General features: G+C 41.3%; 1 protein-coding gene across 6 annotated transcripts in view; it reads left to right on the forward strand.

Annotated features, from left to right (window-relative positions):
* xrcc4 (X-ray repair complementing defective repair in Chinese hamster cells 4) overlaps positions 1–22,095 on the forward strand; it is a 678,103-nt gene that overhangs the window by 298,910 nt on the left and 357,098 nt on the right. For all 6 annotated transcript variants that reach the window (XM_068029637.1, XM_068029638.1, XM_068029635.1 and 3 more), the window contains one exon: positions 13,589–13,755. In XM_068029637.1, the coding sequence (XP_067885738.1) occupies positions 13,589–13,755 (167 nt within the window). The remainder of the gene's footprint in view (positions 1–13,588; positions 13,756–22,095) is intronic.

Genomic DNA, 22,095 nt, shown 5'->3' on the forward strand with positions numbered 1-22,095 from the left:
GTATTCCATATTAAAAGTGATCTTCCCTTTAATTCTTTTGTCCTCATTCCAAAACACTCATTTCTAAATGAACACTTTAGCATTTTATAATAAAAATATAATAATACAATGAAGGCGGGAAGATTAATTAATATTTGAAGACTGTCAAGATTTAGTTTAGTTTTTAATGTTACAGCTTGTAGGTAAAAGGATCTCATTGAACCAGTTTTCAACCCTGGGTTTTTACAAGAAGGTGATAAAGATACCTGTTTGTCTTTACTGTCATCATGTATTTGGACACTATCTTCTGTTAGCTAAATTTGGATTGATATTGGTCTATAAGCATATTGACACCTGGACTTTGTCAGCTATGTTGGGACTGTGAATGCCTTGTGGAATCATGTCAACTGCAGTACTCTGGCTTCACGACGCACCCCTAGACGTCATGGTTCCTCTACAAAACTTCCCCTAGAGACAGCAATGGCATCACTTAGGAAAACAGTCATAATCTCAAAAACATAGAGTAATTGATTAGAAAAATAAAAGCCTATAATGTTTTCCAGACCAGCTGTTTTTGTGAACAATTGTGTCTCTGTGTTATAACAGTACTAAATGTTAGCAGTATTTCTGAATGATGCCAATTTTCCTCACTCTGCCATCGTGTTTATGTATTGTGTCACATTTTGTTAATGAGCTTAGGTAATATATTTCTGTATGGTTAAAAAGTACTGTTCCACACCTTCACCCTTCGTCTTTTAAAATTGTAGCTATCAGTTAAAGAATCACAATGGGAGAGCACAGGTTCTCTCCCATTATTAAGGATGCAATGAGTCTCAGCTGCAAGCTAGGGGAGTTACTGAAAGAAGGCCAGACACTGTTCCATAGGAAATGAAGGCAAACTCAGAAGGCAATTCTTTGCCAGCTTAATAACTTCATTGGAAGCAAACTAGAAGCCATTTGACTTCCTGCATAGTCAGGCAGGGAAAAGATGAATTAAAGAGGAGGTGGTGGGGGCGAGGGGGAAGGAATATTAAATTAAAAATCAAGCAACAAAAATCCATACATGCAAGTTCCTAATAACAACATGAATAGTTTGTTCTATGGCAAAATGGTGAATGCAACATTCCTGATTCACTATATTCCACTTTTTATTGTGCAGAAACCAGTGATAGAGCTCTGTATAGAAAGTTAACGTACAACACTATACATGACTGCAGTGTAGCAAGTGATGCACCTCTCTTCCAAGTAAGATGCAGGGTAATGCACTTCAGGCCTTTTGATGCTTAGAGTCATAACGTCAGAAACTGTGCTTATTCTGTTTGAACCATGTGAGATCAGGTGTGATTGCTGGATACAATAAAGTGATACCATCCACACACTCCTTCCTGTGAACCCTGCACTTAATTCCTTTCCGAACAAATCTGGGACTGTCCAACACAGTATTGATCACAGTTTGGACTCAGATAGTGTAGATAACAATTAACAACATAGCTAATGGTCCTACTGGACAAAAATATTTGTTTTCAATTCCAAGATTTCTTCCTGAGGTTCCTGTTGTGGATAAGAACAAAGAACAGTACAGCACAGTAACAGGCCATTTGGCCCTCGAAGCCTGCGCCAATCTTGATGCCTGTCTAAACTAAAACCTTCTGCAATTCCGGGGACCGTATCCCTCTATTCCCATTCTATTCATGTATTTGTCAAGATGCCTCTTAAACGTTGCTATCGTACCTGCTTCCACCACCTACCCCGGCAGCAAGTTCCAGGCACTCACCACCCACTGTGTAAAGAACATGCCCCGCACATCCCCTCTAAACTTTGCCCCTAGCACCTTAAACTTATGTCCCCTAGCAACTGACTCTTCCACCCTGGGAAAAAGCTTCTGACTATCCACTCTGTCCATGCCACTCATAACTTTGTAAACCTCTATCATGTCACCCCTCCATCTCCGTCGTTCCAGTGAAAACGATCTGAGTTTATCCAACCTCTCCTCATAGCTAATGCCCTCCAGACCAGGCAACATCCTGGTAAACCTCCTCTGTACCCTCTCCAAAGCCTCCACGCCCTTCTGGTAGTGTGGCAACCAGAATTGCACGCAATATTCTAAGTGTGGCCTAACTAAAGTTCTGTACAGCTGAAGAATGACTTGCCAATTTTTATACACTATGCCCCGACCGATGAAGGCAAGCATGCCGTATGCCTTCTTGATTACCTTATCCACCTGCGTTGCCACTTTCAGTGAACTGTGGACCTGTACGCCCAGATCTCTCTGCTTGTCAATACTCCTAAGGATTCTGCCATTTACTGTATACTTCCCACCTGTATTAGATCTTCCAAAAAGCATTACCTCACATTTGTCCGGATTAAACTCCATCTGCCATTTCTCCGCCCAAGTGTCCAACTGATCTATATCCTGCTGTATCCTCTGACAATCCTCATCACTATCCGCAACTGCACCAACCTTTGTGTCGTCCGCAAACTTACTAATCAGACCAGCTACATTTTCCTCCAAATCATTTATATATAATACAAACAGCAAAGGTCCCAGCACTGATCCCTGCGGAACACCATTAGTCACAGCCCTTCATTCAGAAAAGCACCCTTCCACTGCTATCCTCTGTCTTCTATGACCAAGCCAGTTCTGTATCCATCTTGCTAGCTCACCTCTGATCCTGTGTGACTTCACCTTTTGTACCAGTCTGCCATGAGGGACCTTGTCAAAGGCTTTACTGAAGTTCATATAGATAACATCCACTGCCCTTCCTTCATCAATCATCTTCGTCACTTCCTCAAAAAACTCAAATAAGACCAAATGTCTTTATTTTTCAAGTTGCACCAGAATGCCTATTCAATTGTTTTATCTTTGAATGACCAAACAGTTTTAAGTACTGATTAATACAACATGAGCTATGTTTTTATTAATGGTAGTTGTTAAATATATAAATGCTAAAGAGGAAGTTTATGAAACTTTTGACGAGAAACACATTTAAGTCTGTTTCACATCTATTATTTAATCCACTATACACATATATTGCAATCAATTTCCTGCCTTCAGACCAAGAATTGTGGACTAAATTGAGTGTATGCACTGGAATCTTTGTGCAGACTGTGTACATTGACGTATACAAAGTATGTTCAAGAGTATTGCAACAAAATCTGTTTGTCTTCACAGTGTACTTGACAGTGTAAATAGGTGAAGCCCTTAAAAAAATCATATGAATGAAGGAGGAAGAAGTGTAAGTAGTGCTAACAAATGAATTTATATAGTGCCTTTCAGGACCTCAGGATATGCCTCAGCTCTTTACAACTAATAAAATACTTTTTGAAGTCTAATCACTGTAAAATATCAGCATCACGGCAGCCAATTCATGCACAGCAAGCTCCCACAAACAGGAATGTGATAATGACCAGATAATCTGTTTGTGTTAGTGGTGTTGGTTCAGGGATAAATACTGGCTTAACTCTCCTGGTTGTCTTCGGAATAGTGCCAGGGGACCTTTTACACCTACCTGAGAGGACTCTGACAGTGTAACACTCCTTCAGTACTGAATTTTGTGCTCAAGTGAGAATGTGAATATGCTTAGTTTGTACCTGAACTAACTCTGCCTTGAAGCCCTGCTGTTACTTATTTATTGTTTCCTTGGTCAGTCTTTGTTTCCAGTTCACCTGCGTTGATCCCTTCTCAAATAATTTAAATGATCACTCTCCCAGTTGGGGACTTTCACCTTTGATTTTCCTCTGTCTAGTTCTGTAACTATTTTAATACTAATTTTATTATAATCACTTTTACACAGATGTTCTCACACTTGGCACGTCATAATATTCAAGGCTATGGGCCAAGTGCTGGCAAATGGGATTAGGTAGACAGGTCAGGTGTTTTTAATGCATCGGTGCAGACTCGATGGGCCGAAGGGCCTCTTCTGCACAGTATTATTCTGTGATTCAGTTGACATTATTTGAATTCAAGAACTTTATTTTTTAAAAATATCGATATCTGGAGCAAAGATCTGTACACAATCCTGTATTACACAAGAAGTATAGACACAAAAGCATTACTTTCTGATTCATTTTTGATTCTGTGCATCTTGGTATGAACAAGGAAAGAAGTAAAAATGAATCACAAAATGATATTTTTGTGTCTGCACTTTTTGTGTAATATTGTAACATGATTTTCTACCATATTTGCACCAGATGTTAACATTTTAATTTAAGCTATTTAAAAATAAACATCTTGCAAACCAAAAATGAATTAGAAATGCCCAAATGCAGCAGGCCCTGGACAACATCCAGATTGGACTGATAAGTTGCAAGTAATATGCCACACAAGTGTTAGGCAATGACAATTGCATCTTTTTTGATCCTGTCCCCTGTGCATCTTACCGTGAGCGTTCTGCCTAATGCTGATGCTGCAAGTAACCATGAGCTCTCTCAACAGAGAACATTTTCAATATGATTTTAATTTTATCCCAAATAAAGTGGAGATTTCAGACTTTTTTTTGGAGAATATTTTAACAGTGCTCTTCACAGATTTTACTATTGTCACCACTACCATAACTGGAAAAGATTCTCACCACAAAACTTCAGCACTGTCCCTCCCACCCCACCCTGTTGCTGTTGCTCACTGTTGGGCCATCCCGCCCTCTGCGCCCCCCCCCCCCCCCCCACCCCCTGCAACTCCTCCACAGAGCTTCCAGACTATTACTTCCTCTCCACCCTGTTGCTGCTTCCATTTCTTGGCCATTGCTTTCTTCTCCACACTGCTTCCAGACTATTCTTTCCATTCCATATTGTTAATGCTTTTCTGTCTGGGCCACACTGCTACTATTTTATTTTGAAGGCTGCTCTTTTCTGACTTGCAGAATTGCAGTATTCTAGACCACCAGGCAACATTCACATTGTCCTACTAACAGTAAATCCAGCCAAAAAGAGTCAGATAGATAAGACTCCCTCTCACCCACACAGATGTTTCCAGCCCTACCACATTTTTATATACATCTGAGGAATGAGTTTTCATGAATCAAACAATTTAAGGCTTTGATAAATGACTGACTTTGCTCCTGCTATTTTGGAAGACATCATTTTTTTCTAATTAATACTCCCTTTTCAAGATGTTTATGTTTTTAAAGTAAAGGTCCTTGAATTAAAATGTAAACATCTGATGCAAAGAACTGTAGAAAACTCTTGTTTCAACATTACACAAAGATCTTCAGTGGCAATTTTTTTCCTTCCCAGTTTAAAATCCTATTCTTTACCTCATTTGCTCCTTAGATTTTTGTTCTTACTAGGAAGTAATCTATTAGTGTAGTGAAAAGTACTAATGCATCACCAGTACTGAATACTTGCTGTATGAAAAGCATATGTATAGATTTTTAAGCAGATATTTGGACAGCTATTAACAACAGATATACTTATTTGGTGATGTGTGTGCTTTCTGTAGAAAACACCTTTGGGATTCCTGGTGGCATATTCCGTAGTTATCAATTATGATGCTGAAATCTTTCCTATAAGTTTTAATGAAACAAGTTTGTGAGAGTTATTTAAAATCATTATCTGTCTCTATCCATCTATTGCTCATAAACAAAAGATGATTTTATACGCAAGTTTTGTCATGTTAATGTGAAATATCTAATTTTTGTGGTTCATTTGAACCCTAAACAAAAGCGGTGTGCCTTTGTTAAGTATTAAAATGTGCAATTTGGGTTCAGGCTTTCCTTTTTTATTAGTACATTTTAATCATTCCTCATAGTTGTAGTTTCGATTTATTGTTTTATAATATGAAAACTACCTTAAAGGTTTAAAAAATTCATATGAGAAAAAAGATGAATGAACTTGTATTCAGGATGTCCCGAAGTGCTTTACAGCCAATGAATTACTTTTGAAGTGTAGGCATTGTTGTAATGCAGACAAACAAAGCAATTTATGCACAACAAGATCCCACAAACAACAGTGAGATAAATAACCAGATAATTGGTTTCAGTGGTTGCCCAGGACACAGGGAGAACTACCTTGCTTCTCTTTGACTAATCCCATGGCATTACTTACATCCAGCAGAGAAAGAAGACAGGACTTCGGATTGCTGCCTCAGCAGAAAGACAGCATTCCCTTAGTACTGCAATTAAATGTGAGCCTAGCTCATAAGAAACCGTGCTGGAGTAGCATTTCAACCCAGAATCTTTTGAGTCAAAGGCGAAAGTGCTACTACTGCACCATGTGTGATGCCTGATATATGATGGAAAGGAAATGTGCGCTGAAGTTTCTGTCTGATCTCCCAGTTAGAGGTTACGCTGTTGGTGGGGTGGGAATCTGGGTTTAAGAGGGCTGCTGGGTATGGAAATGGAAAGACACAATTCTGTTGCATTTGGAAAGAAGTACATAAAATCTCTGTATCTTTTACTGATTCCTGGAAGATAGATAGTTAATGGCCGGAATTTTACGATGAGTGGATGGGAGCCAGCCTCCGACGTAAAAGTCAGTGGCGAACCCACTTCTGCCTCACCTGGGGATCCGTTCCGTATTTTGCAGGTCCCCAGGCTTTAATTGTTCCGAGGTGGGACTTCCAACTGCTTGAAGGAGGAAGTCCCGCCTCATTGAACTGCTGACCAATCAGCAGTGGCCACTGCTGGGACTGCAGCCCAGCCGAAGATAGAAGAATACGTGGTGCGGGAGGAAAGGTAAGTTTTGGTTGCCTCGTCGTGGGTAATTGGCTGGGCACCGGCAAGGCAAGGGTGGCTGTTTGAGGGGGGAAGGTGGGGTGGGGGGGGGGGGGGTGTGTGTTGGGTGCTGGGAGTGGTTGGGGTAGTGGAGGTGGCCCTCCATCAGGCACCCTGTGCCCAATGAACAGGCCCCCCCAGCCCCCAGGACGATCAGCAGCCGCCTGGTTCTCCCAGGTGGCTTTCCCCTGCTCCAAGATGCCCACTTGCCACGCGTAAAATCTGCTCTACGTAAAGGGCAGAGGAGGCAGGACCGGGTCGGGAAAGCCTTCCGGAACCTCCCACTCCATTTTACACCACCCCACCGTCACCATCCCGCTCGTTGGGGTGGCGTAAAATTCCAGCCAATGTTTCACATGTCAAAACTCACACTAATTATATAATAATGATTGAATCAGCGTCTTTCTTCCTTTACACTAACAAAAAGCTTGGGAAAAGAAGTATGATTGAAATAAAGTCTGAAAGGTAGAGTTGAAGGTAGAAACACAGAGGGGTTAAGAAGGGAATTTCAGAGCTTGGGGCTTAGATGACTGAAGGCATAGCTGCCAGTGGTGGGGGGAAGGAGGGGAGGATGGGGGAGTAGAAGGTACAAAAGTCAGAGTTGCAGGAACAAAGAACTGTAGGAATTGGAGGAGGTTACAGAGATAAGGAGGGTCAAGACCATGAGGGAATTTCAACATAATAAGAATTTTACACAAAATATGGTGGATGCTGGAAATCTGGAACAGAAAATGCTGGAAACACTCAGTAGGTCAGGAAGCTTTGGCCAAAGGCCTTTCAAAATCAGAAGAGGTTAGAGATTTTAAATTGGAAAAGAATTTAAATTAGTGGCATGGGGTGATTGGGAGCCAATATAAGTCAGCAAAGACAGGGGTGCTGGTTGAGCAGCACATGGTACAGGATAAGATCCGGGAAGCAGGAGTTTTCTTGAGTAATTTGAGAGGGCCAAATTGCACAGGCATAATGTGATGTACTTATGTATAAAATAGCAGCTATTCTTTGGCACAGTGGGTGGGATTTCTATTAGTTCGTGAGCACAGGAAAGGGGCGGGCAGTCACTTAAACCCAATCCTGGGTTCGGCGTGTCAGTTTCCTGATGCAAAACCAGTACGCTCCAAGTTCAAATGGTAGCATCGGGAGCAAGAAGAGGCAATCACCTATTCCAGGCAGATGGCCATTTAAGCCCATTAATGAGCTTGTTGTCGGCTCGTTGAAGGGCCAGTTTTGTATTTTGTTTCTAGGGTGCGGGTTCAACGCAGTCAGAACCACGAGTAAGATGATGGCAGGATAAAGGAGCCAGCATGAGAGAAAGCACAGTGAAATGGCAGCGGGATACAGGAGCAGGCCTGAGAGAGAGAGCATAGTGAGATGGCGGTTTGATAAAGGAGAAGGCCTGAGAGAGAACAGAGCAAGACAGCAGCAGTATAAAGGAGCAGACCTGAGAGAGAGCACAGCGAGACGGCGGCAGGATAAAGGAGCAGGCCTAGGGGGTGGTGCTGACCACATCCCAAAGTAAATCAAAGTGTGATGTCACAGGGAAGAACGTAAGTGATTGGTTGGTGAGTATTTTTCTCTTTTCTCTCCCTCTAATCTAGGGTATTGGTTCAAATTAGGAGCTGCGAAATTAAAAATATTCAATTGTGGTTAGTATAGCCATCAGTGATTTAATTAAGATTATTTGCACAGAGTTGGTCTAGAGTTATTAATAAAACTTGATACCTTAAATAGGGTGCTAACTAGATTGTTAAAGAGGGAATAGAGGGTTATTTTTATATCTTGGATGGATATCTGACACCTGTTGCATTCCTGCACCATGTGGGAACTCCAGACACTTCACATGTCTTGGGCGACCACATGTGTCGGAAGCATCTCCAGTTGCTTCAGCTCGAGCTGAGGCTTTCAAAATTTGAGGGGTAACTGGAATCACTGTGGAGCATCAGGGAGCAGGAGAGTTACCTGGATTTTACAGTGAGAGTTCAGGATAGTAGGTGGGTGGCGATCCAGAGGAGTAGGAAGAGACAGGAGGTGCAGGGGTCTTCGGGGGTGTGTGCCACTCTCAAACAGGTACTCAGCATTGGTGACTGCTGGGAGTAATGATACCCTGAAGGAGTGCAGACCAGACCATGGCCCCAGTGGGCAAGGGATTGCACAAGAGGGAACAGCAAAGAGTAGTTGTTATAGGAGATTCCATAGTCAGGGGGACAGACAGACATTTCTGGAACCATCATCGTGAACCCGCATGGTGTGTTGCCTCCCTGGTGCCACTGTAAATTACATCACAGAGGGTGCAGAATATTCTGCAGGAGTAAGGGTGTGAGCCAGAAGTTGTGGTACACATTGCTACAAATGACATAGCGAGGGCAGGTATTGATGTCCTATGCTTAGATTTTCAGGAGCCAGGGAGGAAGTTAAAATGTAGGACCTCAAATGTAGTAATCTCTGTATTACTCCCTGTGCCACATGCTAGCGAGAGTAGAAATAGGAAGATAGAGAGGATCAATGCGTGGCTTGAAGAATGTTGCAGGAGGAAGGGCTTCAGGTTCTTGGGGCATTGGGCCCAGTTCTGGGACAGAAAGTACCTATTCAAAAGGGACGGGTTGTACCTCAACAGGACTAGGACCAATGTCCTTGCAGAAAGGTTCACTAGTATTGTTGGGGAGGGTTTAAACTAAGTTGGCTGGGTGATGGCCACCAGCGTATAGAAGTAGAAAAGAGGAATAAGGTGCATACTGTGAGAGTGTTGAACAGTACTAGAGAAGGGAGTCGTTCCATATTAGATATGAGCATACTGAGAAGGACTACAAGGAATAGAAAAACAGGATTTCAATGTATGTATGTTAGTGGACAAAGTGTGGTGAATAAGGTTGGTGAGCTACAACCACAAATAGCCTTGCGGTAATATAGTGTAGTGGCAATAACAGAAATGTGGTTTAAAAATGGTGAGGATTGGATGCTTAATATATAAGGATATAAAGTGTTCAGAAAAGATAAAGAAGGAAAAAAGGGAAGTGTAGTGGCAGTACTGATTAGGGAAGATATTGTAGTGTTGGCAAGAGGGGATATCCTTGAGGGGACAAGGGCAGAATCCATTTGGTTCCAGTTGAGAAGCAAAAAGGGTATGATCCACCATCATCACCTGAATCAAGAGAGAAATCTACAATCATCTCAGGCCTGCACCCAACGAGAACTCTATTTCCAAGAGAATGCAACAGGTTTATCGTGACCTCATTCCCTTCTCCTCTCCCCCTCCATTAAAAATCACTTTATTTTTTCCTCTCTATCTCTTGTGTGTGCATGCGTATGAGCGAATGCTTGAGTAGATGCGGTTGCGACAATTTTGGGATAAGGCGTATTGATCAATAAACAATTGATTTTCTGTTTTTAAACATACAAAAAACCTATTGCTGTCTGTCTATTTGACAAATAAAAAAAAGCAAAGGATTAAATTCTAACAAAACACACGCTGCAGTCAGGTGGGGCGTTCAACAGTGGAACCACCCACATCTCACCACGTGGCTGTAACACTGGAAAGGCTGGCTATACTTAGGGTAGATAAGTCACCTGGTCCAGATGGTTTCCATCGCAGGTTGCTAAAGGAAGTGGGGGTGGATATAGCGAAAGGGCTTGTCATAATCTTCCAATCTTCCCTAGCTGTGGGGGAGCTGTGAGAGGATTGCAGGGTGGCAAATGTGGCACCCTTATTCAAGAAAGAGTTTAAGGACAGTCCCAGGAACTACAGACCAGTTAGTTTAATATCAGTGGTAGGTAAGGTATTAGAAACAACAACCAGGGAGAAATCAACAAGCAGTTGGAGAGGTTTGAGTTAATTCAGAATTGGCAGTCTGGATTTGTAAAAGGCAAATCACGCTTGACAAATCTAATTGAATTCTTTGATGAAGTAACAGAGAAGTCTGATGAAGAGAATGTGGTGATGTTGTCTATATGGATTGTAAGAAAGCCTCTGATAAAGTATCACATAAAAGGCTCATTAACAAAATTGAAGCTCATGGAATAGGAGGGGCAGTGTTCAATTGGATAAAAACCTGTATTAAGGACAAAAAACAGTGAGTTGTGGTAAATGGTTATTCTTCAGAATGGAGGATGGTAGACAATGATGCTCCCCAAGGGTCAGCGCTAGGACCACTGCTTTTTGTGCTATATATGAGTGACTTGGATCTTGGAATACAAAGTAGAATTACAAAATTTGCCGACGATACCAAACCTGGAGGAGTGGCAAACAGTGAGGATGATACAAAATTCCTGCAATAGGAACATAGATAGCAGAATGGGCGGACAAGGGGAAGATGGAATTTAATACAGAGAAGTGTGAGCTGATGCATTTTGGCAAAAAGGATAGACTTAATGGCGCAGTTCTAAAGAGTGTGCAGGAACAGAGGGACCTCGGGGTGCATGTACATCGATCGTTGAAGGTGGCAGGGCATATTGAGAGAATGGTTAGTAAAGCATATGGGATCTTGGGATTCATAAATAGTCGCATGGCGTACAAAAGCAGGGAGGTTATGCTGAACCTTTATAAAGCTCTGGTTAGGCCCCAACTAGAGTATTGTATCCAGTTCTGGTCACCACACTTTAGGAAGGATGTGAGGGTCCTTGAGAAGGTGCAGTCTGCACTCATGCCTTCTGTCCAGTAACACCAGGGTTCTGACCTATGCTTATGGTTCATCAGGACTACTGAACATACACCTCTCCCTCAATCAGGAGACCTCTATGCGCCCTCAGGATGCCGCTCTCTTTTGCACTCTGGTGACTGCTGACCAGGTGGCATGCCATCTGGGTCTATCTTTGGACTCATCTTTCCAGATCTGAGAAGGTCATTGAAACATTTCTGGCACTGCACCCAGTTCCCCTTCACCACTCATCTGCTACTGACCTCATCTCCCACCTCCAGCCATGCCCTCTTGATGAGCCTTTCAGCAGTGATGCATCTGAAAAATGGGGGCCTCGCTGGCATGGAGGATCTCCTTTCTCAATGCACGTTGTTCTTCACCTTAATTTCTTGGTAACTCTCAGCAATGGCTGCCACTCGCCCTTTAAATTAGGCCTGCAGCTGATTGGGCGGCGAATGTGACTCCAAGCTAAATACCACCTTTGCGTATTGCAGTTGCAACGCGTACGCGTTGCTGATGTGGCGTGGAGTCAGGACCTGGAAGTGATTGCAATATTGGGGTCCCAACCCTAAAATTTAAATTCCACCCAGTGATAACTTTAACAGTACCATCTAAAGGAGTAGCAGGTACTGCAGAAACTTAGTATTGCACTCCACATAACCAAACTTGATCTATATTTACGTATCTTGTCCTATATATATCTTGTCCTATATATATATATATATAACACACTTAAATCTGCTGGGTGTTTTAATTTTTTGCTGGATATTCAGATGCCCACAACAATTATGATTGCTGAAATGAACTGACAGGTTGCATTAAATGGTAGATGAGTGGTGACATTTAATCTGAAGCATTAACCATAGTAATACTGTTGCAGGAAATGTATCAAGAAATAATTTGTAGTTTATTGTGAAATTTGTGACTAGTCAAATTATATAATTGTTAATAGTGCATTTACAGAACTGGAGGAAAACTTTGCTTTCCAGTCTCTTACATGTTACTTCCTGCAAAGCCATAATATGTTGCATGTCAAACCTGAAGCTCCTTTAGGAGTGTTTTGGAATGTGTTTCTGATTGACTGCAGATATCAACTCATAGGTTATTTTTGGGTAGTTCCACAGCTTATTATCTGAAAGTCACAATTAAATGTGAGATCTCCATGTGCCACTCAATAGCTCAAGTCAGGTTGAAGTAATGTGACCATTTTGCTTTTTTGCAGCATTCAATATTTCAATTAACTATTTATGGACTCTCTAGACTTTGGGGCATTTAAAAATTTATGTTGAATGAAATATTAACAAGTTATCTGATACTATAAGGAGTTTTAGTAAAATATTTTGAAAGTGTTTCAGTAACACAATCTGTATATTTTGTTGTCATTTTGAATTGAAAATGTGACTGTCCTACAGATATCATGTATTATTTTCGGAAACTGATAAATTTGTGAATGAAGATATAATGGCCAGAAATTGCTGGAAAAATAGCTTGAGTACATGGTTCTGCCATTATTAGTATGTAAATAATACAGAGATTTGTGGCAAGTAATAGAGTTGTGATTTGCCACAGTTACTAACCAATGTAAGCTGCTCTTCCGTTAGCTATGCGAAAACAAGAACTCGCCATGAATCTCCCCATGAGTGTCAAGACATTGCTGGCTTTGCGCCGCAAATAATATTATCTTGTCGCAGACATGTCAGACTGAAAATTCATGTCGTAAGAATGCTGTTAATGACCTGACTTATTGTCCTGTTGTGAACCTCAGCCCAGAAAGGGAACAGTTGAAACTGTGCTGTCTCATTTCTGCAGATATTAAACTGCTCAGAACTAGGAATTTATTAAACTTTAATTTTTTTAATTTAATATTACTTTTCCTTTCCATCACTTTTCTCTTTCTCTCTCTCTAAATTGAATCTTTGTTTCCCTCTCTGTATTTCTGCATCTAATTTGACTCTAATTCACACTATTTCCTTCTCCACTGTTTCTTTTTCTATCCTTAAATTTTATTGGTTAAGGAGATAGACCATTGAGCATGATGTTCATGAGGTCCCAGATGCAACATGGTCCTTGCTGCACTACAGCCCGTGCTTCCAGCATTTGCAGCACGAAAATAATCTGATAGGTAAGAAAAAATCTGCAGTACACACTGCTTGTGGGGAAGTGCACTTCTCCAGCAATTTCTGGGCTATTATTTTGAGATTTAGAAAATCATTGCTTTATACTTCCATTTTGCACTTTGAAATGACCATTTGCACTTGTGTTTCTGTCCAGTTTAAGCTCGGCACTGTGGAATTGCAAAAAGTCTCCGACTCCACAGAAGTCATGAAAGAACTTATCAACTATGTGTTACTTTGCAACTCAGAACTGCGGGACAAAAATGAACACCTTCATCAAGAGAATAAGAGACTATTGTGTGATCATAACTACAGCTTGAAAGAGTAAGTTATAGACTAACTATTTCTGCAACTAATACTTGTTTATGATTTATTTTTAAAGTCAAGAATAAAGTTTTGGGAATTTTTCTGAACGTTTTCAGTTATGATTTTGGGGACTGAATCCTTAGTGAACTTACAATTGTAACATTCTACAGGTTGCGCTGATTGATGATGGAGCTGGAATGCCATTTCAGTTTCAAACTCCACAAAGTCCATCATAGCTTTAGCAATAAAAACAGAGTTTTCTGGAAACACTCAGCAGGTCAGGCAGCATCTATTTCTCTCTGTACAGATGCTGCCTTGCTGAGTATTTATACGAGCATACAAACATATTTCTAGCCATTTCTGTTTTTATTTCAGATTTTCAGCATCTGCAGTATTTTGCTTTTGTAATAGCTTTAGCAATGTGATTAAATTACACATTTTATGCTTCAAATGGAATTCTTCAGTCTAAAAGTGTCTTCCCTGAATAATGCTCCTTTGCTCGGTCCTCTTCAGAGTAAATCAGCAGATAAGGCTAGAGGTTACAAAAATAATAGAAGAGCAAAACTAAAGGCTCTGTATCTGAATGCACATAGCATTTGAAATAAAACAGTTGAACTGATGGCATAAATAGAAATCAGTAAGTATGATCTGATATGGCTGCAGGATGACATTGATTGGGACCTGAATATTAAAGGGTACATGACATTTAGGAAGGACAGGAAGCTAGGAAAAAGTGGAGGGGTGGCTCTGTTAATTAATGATGGTGTTAGCACAATAGAGAGGGATGACCTAAGTTCAGGAAACCAGGATGTAGAAGCAGTTTGGGTAGACATGAGATATGACAAAGGCAAGAAGTCACTTCTGTGAGTGGTGTACAGGCCCCCTAACAGTAACCACATGGTAGGACGGGGAATAAAGGAAGAAATAATGGGAATCTGTCAGATTATCATGGGGGATTTTAATCTACATACAGACTGGAAAATTCAGATGGGCAAAGGTAACCTAGATGAGGAGTTCATAGAATGTCTTCGGGATAGTTTCTTGGAACAGCATGCTCTGGAGCCAACCAGAGAGCAGGCTATACTAGACCTGTTATTGTGCAACGAGATAGGACTAGTTAATGATTTCATAGTGAGGGCGCCCCTTGGCAGCAGCGATCATAATATGATTGAATTTTACATTCCGTTTGTGGGAGAGAAGAGTGGGCCTAAGACTAGTATTTGAAACTAAAATAAGGGCGATTTTGAGGACATGAAAACAGAGCTAGCAAAAGTGAACTGACAAAGTAAGTTAAGGGATAGGTCAATAGAGATACAGTAGCAGACATTTAAGGGGGTATTTCAGAATGCAGAGAATAGATACATTCCAATGAGAAAGAAAAATTCCAAGGGGAGGACCCACCATCCATGGTTAACTAAAAAAGTTAAAGATCGTGCACTGCATTTTACGAGCTCACCACCGAAATCGGCAGCAAGCTTAAAAAATTGTGGCCTGCATGCACGGGCTGAGCTTCGTGGAGCTGCTGCGATATTCAGCGCAGCGGCTCATTTAAATGGCCGGGGAAGACTGCCCCCACCACCCCCGATAGCGTGGAGGGGGCGGGCGTTCCGTCCCAGACAATGGCTTCTGGTGCCACTGAGCAGATGCGGACGCCATTTTTAAAGGGCTTCCAGTCCTAGAAGACAATTTAATTACTTAAAGAAAAATCAGGGTAAAAATTCCTAAATGTCATGTACTCTTTAATATTCAGGTCCCAATTAATGTCATCCTGCAGCCATGTCTCTATAATGGCTATCAGATCATACTTATTGATTTCTATTTGTGCTGTCAGTTCATCTGTTCTATTTCAAATGCTATGTGCATTCAGATACAGAGCCTTTAGTTTTGCTCTTTTATTATTTTTGTAACCTCTAGCCTTATCTGCTGATTTACTCTGAAGAGGACCGAGCAAAGGAACATTATTTAAAAAAAAAATTCATGTTCCTAGCCCCTCTCCCACCCCCCAATAAACATACACTTCATTCCGTGTCCTCTTGCCCACCCCCGCAAAATACTTGCCTTGTGTAACTGACCTCCCCCCCTCCAAAGTTCACAAACTTTTATCTTTAACTATTCCCCCCATCCCCACTACCAATTATATTAGCTTCAGCCTGCTTCCCCTCTCCCCCCCCTCCCCGCATTGAAATACTTACCTGCTCTCCCCTCCCCACCAGTGTCCCAGGTCAGATCTCCAAACAGAGATTTGAAGGTGCGGGAGTGACGGTCGCTGGCTACAATATCGGAGCTGGACGGGTGGCGGGTGCGGGTAAATATTTAATTAATCCCGTCACTGGGCAGCAGTGGGGGGGTGCGGTGCGGGGGTGCTGCCACGATGCCTCGCCGCCACTAGCAAAATCGGGCCAGGCCTTCTCGGCGTCGAGGCCCATGACAGGCCTCTCCAAGAGACATTTCCGACCCTTGCCATAACCCCTGACGTCGGGAAGTGTTTATAAAATACAGCCCAGTATCAAACTTAAAGAGAAAGCATATATTTGCACAAAGATGGGTGGCAGGTCAGAAGTTCGGACAGAATATAAAAAGCAGCAAAGAATGACTAAAAGATGAATAAGGAGGGGAATGTTAGAGTATGAGAGAAAGTTGGCGAGAAATATAAAAACAGTCAGTAAGCGTTTCTATAGATATCAATAAAAGAAAAAAGTTAACAAAGTGAGCATTGGTCCTATAGAAATTGAGTTTGGGAATTAATAAGGGAAAATAAGGAGATGGCAGATGAATTGAACAGGTGTTTTGCATCTGTCTTCACCATAGAGAATGCAAGTAACATCCCAGAAACAGCTGTAAATCAGGAAATGGAAGGGAGGGAGGAACTCAAGAAAATTACAATCATCAGAGATGTAGTACTGAAAAAATTGTTGGAGCTGCGGGCTGACAAGTCCCTGGGTCCTGATGGACTTCATCCTAGGGTCTTAAAAGAAATGGTGAGTGAGATAGTTGATGCGTTGGTTTTGACTTTCCAAAATTCCCGAAATTCAGGGAAGGTTCCATTAGGTTGGAAAATAGCAAATGTAACTCTTTTATTCAAAAAGGGAGGGGGAAAGAAAGCAGGAATCTACAGTTAGCTTAACATCTGTTATAGGGAAAATGTTACAAGCTATTATTAAAGTCGTTGTAGCAGGGCACTTAGAAAAATTCAAGGTAATCAGACAGAGTCAACATGGTTTTATGAAAGGGAAATCATGTTTAACTAATTTATTAGAGTTCTTTGAAGAAGTAGTGTAGGTAGGTGGTAGGAGAATGGTGGGGATGTGGTAGGGAATATGGGATTCATGTAGGATTAGTATAAATGGGTGGTTGTGGGTCGGCACAGACTCGGTGGGCTGAAAGGCCTGTTTCAGTGCTGTATCTCACTATGACTCTATGACTCTAAGTAACATGTGGATAAAGGGGAACCGGTAGATTTACTGTACTTAGATTTCCAGAAGGCACTTGATAAGGTGCCACATCAAAAGTTATTGTGGAAAATAAAAGCTCATGGTGTAGGGGATAACATATTGGCATAGATAGAAGATTGGCTAGGTAACAGGATACAAAGGGTAGACATAAATGAGTAATTTTCTGGTTGGCAAGATGTAATGAGTGGTGTGCCACAGGGATCAGTGCTGGGGCCTCAACTTTTTACAATTTACATAAATGACTTAGATGAAGGGACCCAAAGTATGGTTGATAAATTTGCTGATGACACAAAGATAGGTAGGAAAGTAAGTTGTGAAGAGGACATAAGGGGGCTACAAAGTGATATGGATAGGTTAAGTGAGTGGGCAAATGGAGTATAATGTGGGAAAATGTGAAATTGTCCATTTTGGCAGGAAGAATAAAAAAGAAGCATATTATCTAATGGTAAGAGATGCAGAGCTCTGAGGTGCAGAGGGATCTGGGTGACCTAATGCATGAATCGCAAAGGTTAATATGCAGGTACAGCAAGTAATTAGGAAAGCTAATAAAATGTTACCATTTATTGTGAGGGGATTTGAATACAAAAGTAGAGAGGTTATGCTTCAGCTATACAGGGCATTGGTGAGACCACATCTGGAGTATTGTGTGCAGTATTGGTCTCCTTATTTGAGGAAGGATTTAAATGTGTTGGAAGCAGTTCAGAGAAGGTTTACTAGGTTAATACCTGGAATAGGCAGATTGTCTTATGAGGAAAGGTTGGACAGGCTAGGCTTGTATCTGCTGGAGTTTAGAAGAGTAAGAGGCAACTTGATTGAAAATATAAGATTCTGAGGGGTCTTGACATGGTGGATGTGAAAAGGACGTTTCCTCTTGTGGGAGAATCTAGAACTAGGGTCACTGTATAAAAATAAGGGGTCACCCATTCAAGACAGAGATAAGGAGAATTTTGTTCTCTCAGAGGGTCGTGAGTCTTTGGAACTCTTCCTCAAAAGGCGATGGAAGCAAAGTCTGTGAATATTTTTAAGGCAGAGGTAGATAGATTCTTGATAAGCAAGGGGGTGAAAGGTTATCGGGGGGAAGGCAGAAATGTGGAGTTGAGGTTACAAACAGATCAGCCATGATCTTGTTGAATGACGGAGCAGGCTTGAGGGGCCAAGTGGCCTACTCCTGCTCCTAATTTGAATGTTCATATGTTAAATTGCACCAAGGCCATGCAGACACTATAATAACAATGCCATCACTGCCTTTTACATAGTTGTGAGAAGAATCTTGCTCAATGAAATGAGAATTTTGTGCTCCAATCTGTAAAACATACTGGACTCATCGTCCATGTCTTGAAAAACAGATTGAGAAACTCACTCTTAGCTAGATCATGCAGAACACTGATTCTTTGGGAAAGTTATATATTATATATATATTCATTATATATATTCATATATGCTGAAAAACATTGCAACAGACATAAACTTTTGGCTGCTCTCATAAATCTTTCTATATTATTCAAAGTTTTGTTTTTGTATGAATGTGATACTAATCAGATCATAAAACTAGAGCCTACACTTCCTTCGATCATTCATATAACACAATTTGGACCAATTAGACAAAAGAAAAATACTGCGGATGCTGGAAATCTGAAAAAGAAACAGAAAATGCTGAAAATACTCAGCAGGTCAGGCAGCATCTGTGGAGAGAGAAAAAGAGTTGACGTTTCAGGTTGATGACCTTTTATCAGAACTGGGAAAAGTTAGAGATGTAATATGTTTTAATCAAGTGAAGCAGGGGGAGAGTGGGAAGAGGAGGTCTGTGATAGGGTGGAAGGCAGGAGAGATTAAACAACATAAATGTTGGTGGCAGAAGACCAAAGGGAGTGGTAATAGGACAAGTAAAGAAACAAAAGATGTGTCTAGAGGCCACATCCTTAGGTTCATCTAGACACTAAACTAGAAAAGGTCTGAATTTTGTAATGAGATTTATTTTCAGAGCAAGGAATTAAATGGGCTAAAGTACATCTGAAGTAATGCAAATTGATAATTTCTTTGATCCAAGTATAACATTTCATGGTTAGTTACATACTTAACAGGATTGAATTGTGCACTTCTAAATGTGACATGCAAAAATTATTTGTTGTAATTGTAAACTTGCAAAGTGCAGCGCTTGAGTGGCTAAGTCGAGAGTATTTTAGTTGCATCAGTCAGATTGGGTTAACATTGGTAGTTTAGAATTGTATTTTATTATGAGTAATTTTGAAAATATTTGTCTTTTGATAAAGGTGTAAAATGTGCAAACAGTTTGCATATGACTGCTTTTCAAAGGACATCAAAACCATGTCTATTCAACTGTAATGTGCCCTTAAAGGAAAGTTAAACAGAAAGGGTGACCTTGAGTATCTGAAGTAAATCTTAAGTCACATTATGGAGTGATATAATGTCGGATAATTAGAAGAAGCAGCTGGAGTCTCACAGTCTTTTAACCAACACTGATCAGGAAGACCTTGGTAGTAATAAACAGACCTTTCTTATTGGTCCTTGAATTTTCAAAGTTTCTTCTTTTAATAACACAAAACATATTTTATGGTAGTAATTCTACCAGCTTTGGCTTAATCTGGTTATAAATGACTGATTTAGTGTGGGAATGTTTTAATGATGTCTTTTTATTCATTTCAAAGTAAACATCTGTGGGTTGTAGACTTTGGGTCAAAGTTAGGCCATACACTACCAGGGCCTTAATTTTACCACATCCAGCTTTGTCATGAGCATAGTGAACTGTACATTTGTGTGTATATTGCAAGATACTATTAATCTTACTTACAGAAATAAATCAGTTTAAAATATGTATTTTTTAAAGCAAATACAATTGAGTAACTCTCTTTTTAAAAATAGGGATGATCTGATGTAACTTCTTCATTAATCAATGTCAAGTCTTCAAATTGTTCATATAATCTCGGTGATCTTAGTTGTTATAGTGAAATCCAAGACTAAAGCTAAGCTTTCAGCAGCTTTTGTTGAGTTGGTTCTCCACAGAGTTACTCTCAGAACTCTATTTATAATGGCATTATCTTCTTTTCTTTGGTAAGCTGATTTCTACATTTTCCCTCTTTTGAAATCTTCCTGTGGTTTTGCACTATGAAAATGGCCAGAGTAACTGCTATTCTGACACACAAGCAAAATACTGTGGATGCTGGAAATCTGAAATAAAGACAGAAAATGCTGGAACTACGCTGCAGGTTTGGCTGCAAATATGAACATATGAATTAGGAGCAGAAATAGGCCATTTGGCCCCTCGAGCCTGCTACGCCATTCAATAAGATCATGGCTGATCGGTTTGTGTCTCGAATTCCACACGCACATCTACCTCCGATAATCCTTGATTCCCTTGCCCAACAAGAATCTATCTACCTCCACCTGAAAAATATTCTATGACCCCCACCTCCACCAACTTCTGAGGCAGAGTTCCAAAGTTGCACAAGCCTCTGAGAGAACAAATTTCTCCTCATCTCTGTCCTAAAAGGATGACCCGTAAATTTAAAACAGTGCCTCCTAGTTCTGGACTGATCTGGACTGATCCACAAGAGAAAGCATCCCTTCCACATCAACCTTGTCAAGACCGTAATCAGCACTTGCGAAGATACTCTTGGTTTCTCGACCAGGAAATGTCAAGACTGGTTTGATGAGAACAACCAGGTGATCCAGGAGCTACTAAATCGCAAGTGCATAGCGTTCCAGAACTGGAAGCATCACCAAAATTTGAGCTAAGAAAAGCAGGTACACAGACAATTGAAGGCCGAGGTTCAACAAAAAACTTGTGATCTAGCAAACAGCTGGTGGGCTGAAAGAGCACCGGAAGTACAGCAACTCACTAACAGCCACAACATGCGTGGATTCTTCAGTGCAGTCAAGACCACTTACGGCCCAAGCACCCAAGGACCTACCCCACTGAGAGCAAAGAATGGAGTGGCGCTGAACAAGGACAAAGAGGCAGTCAGCGCTCGTTGGAAGGAGTACTTCGAAGATCTCCTCAATCGAGACTCAGTCCTTGAGGCGAGTGCCCTCGACCACATTCCACAGCATGCTACCCGCCATGACCTCAGCACAACCCCAGCCCGACATGAGATTGAAAAGGCCATCCGACACCTAAAAGAACAATAAGGCCACTGGCATAAACAGGATTCCCACCAAAATTCTAAAATACAAAAATAAATGGTCTCATCTCCCTCATCTGGAAGGAGAAGAGCGTGCCAGGGGATCGCCGAGACGCTGTAATTGTGACCATCTTCAAAAAAGGTGACAAGACCGACTGTGGTAACTACAGAGGGGTCCCTGCTGTCTGCCACAGGGAAGGTCATCGCAAGAGATCTTCTCAACCACTTCCTCCCCGTGGATGAAGAGCTCCTACCGGAATCACAATGTGGATTCCGTCCATCAGGAGGCACAGTGGACATGATGTTCACAGCGAGACAACTCCAAGAAAAATGGAGGGAGCAGCAGCAATCTTTATACATGGCCTTCTTTGACCACACAAAGGCCTTCGACTCTATCAACCGGCAGGGATTATGGAACATCCTCCTCAAATTTGGCTGCCCGGGGAAATTCATTACCATCCTCTGCCTGCTGCACGAAGACATGCAAGCTCTAATCCTTGCCAACGGATCTGCCACTGACCCAATCAGAGTGCAAACTGTGGTCAAACAAGGCTGTGTCATTGCTCCAACGCTCTTTTGCATCATCCTCATTGCAACACTCCACCTCATCTTGAAGCTCCCTGCCAGAGTAGATCTACTCTACAGGCTGAGCGGCAAACTATTTAACCTCCGTTGCCTCCAGTCGAGAACCTAGGCCACTCCAACCTCTATCATCGAGCTGCGGTATGTTGACGATGCTTGCGTATGCACACACTCAGAGGCTGAGC

Source organism: Heterodontus francisci, chromosome 4, assembly GCF_036365525.1.
Source record: "Heterodontus francisci isolate sHetFra1 chromosome 4, sHetFra1.hap1, whole genome shotgun sequence".
Classification (NCBI taxonomy): domain Eukaryota; kingdom Metazoa; phylum Chordata; class Chondrichthyes; order Heterodontiformes; family Heterodontidae; genus Heterodontus; species Heterodontus francisci.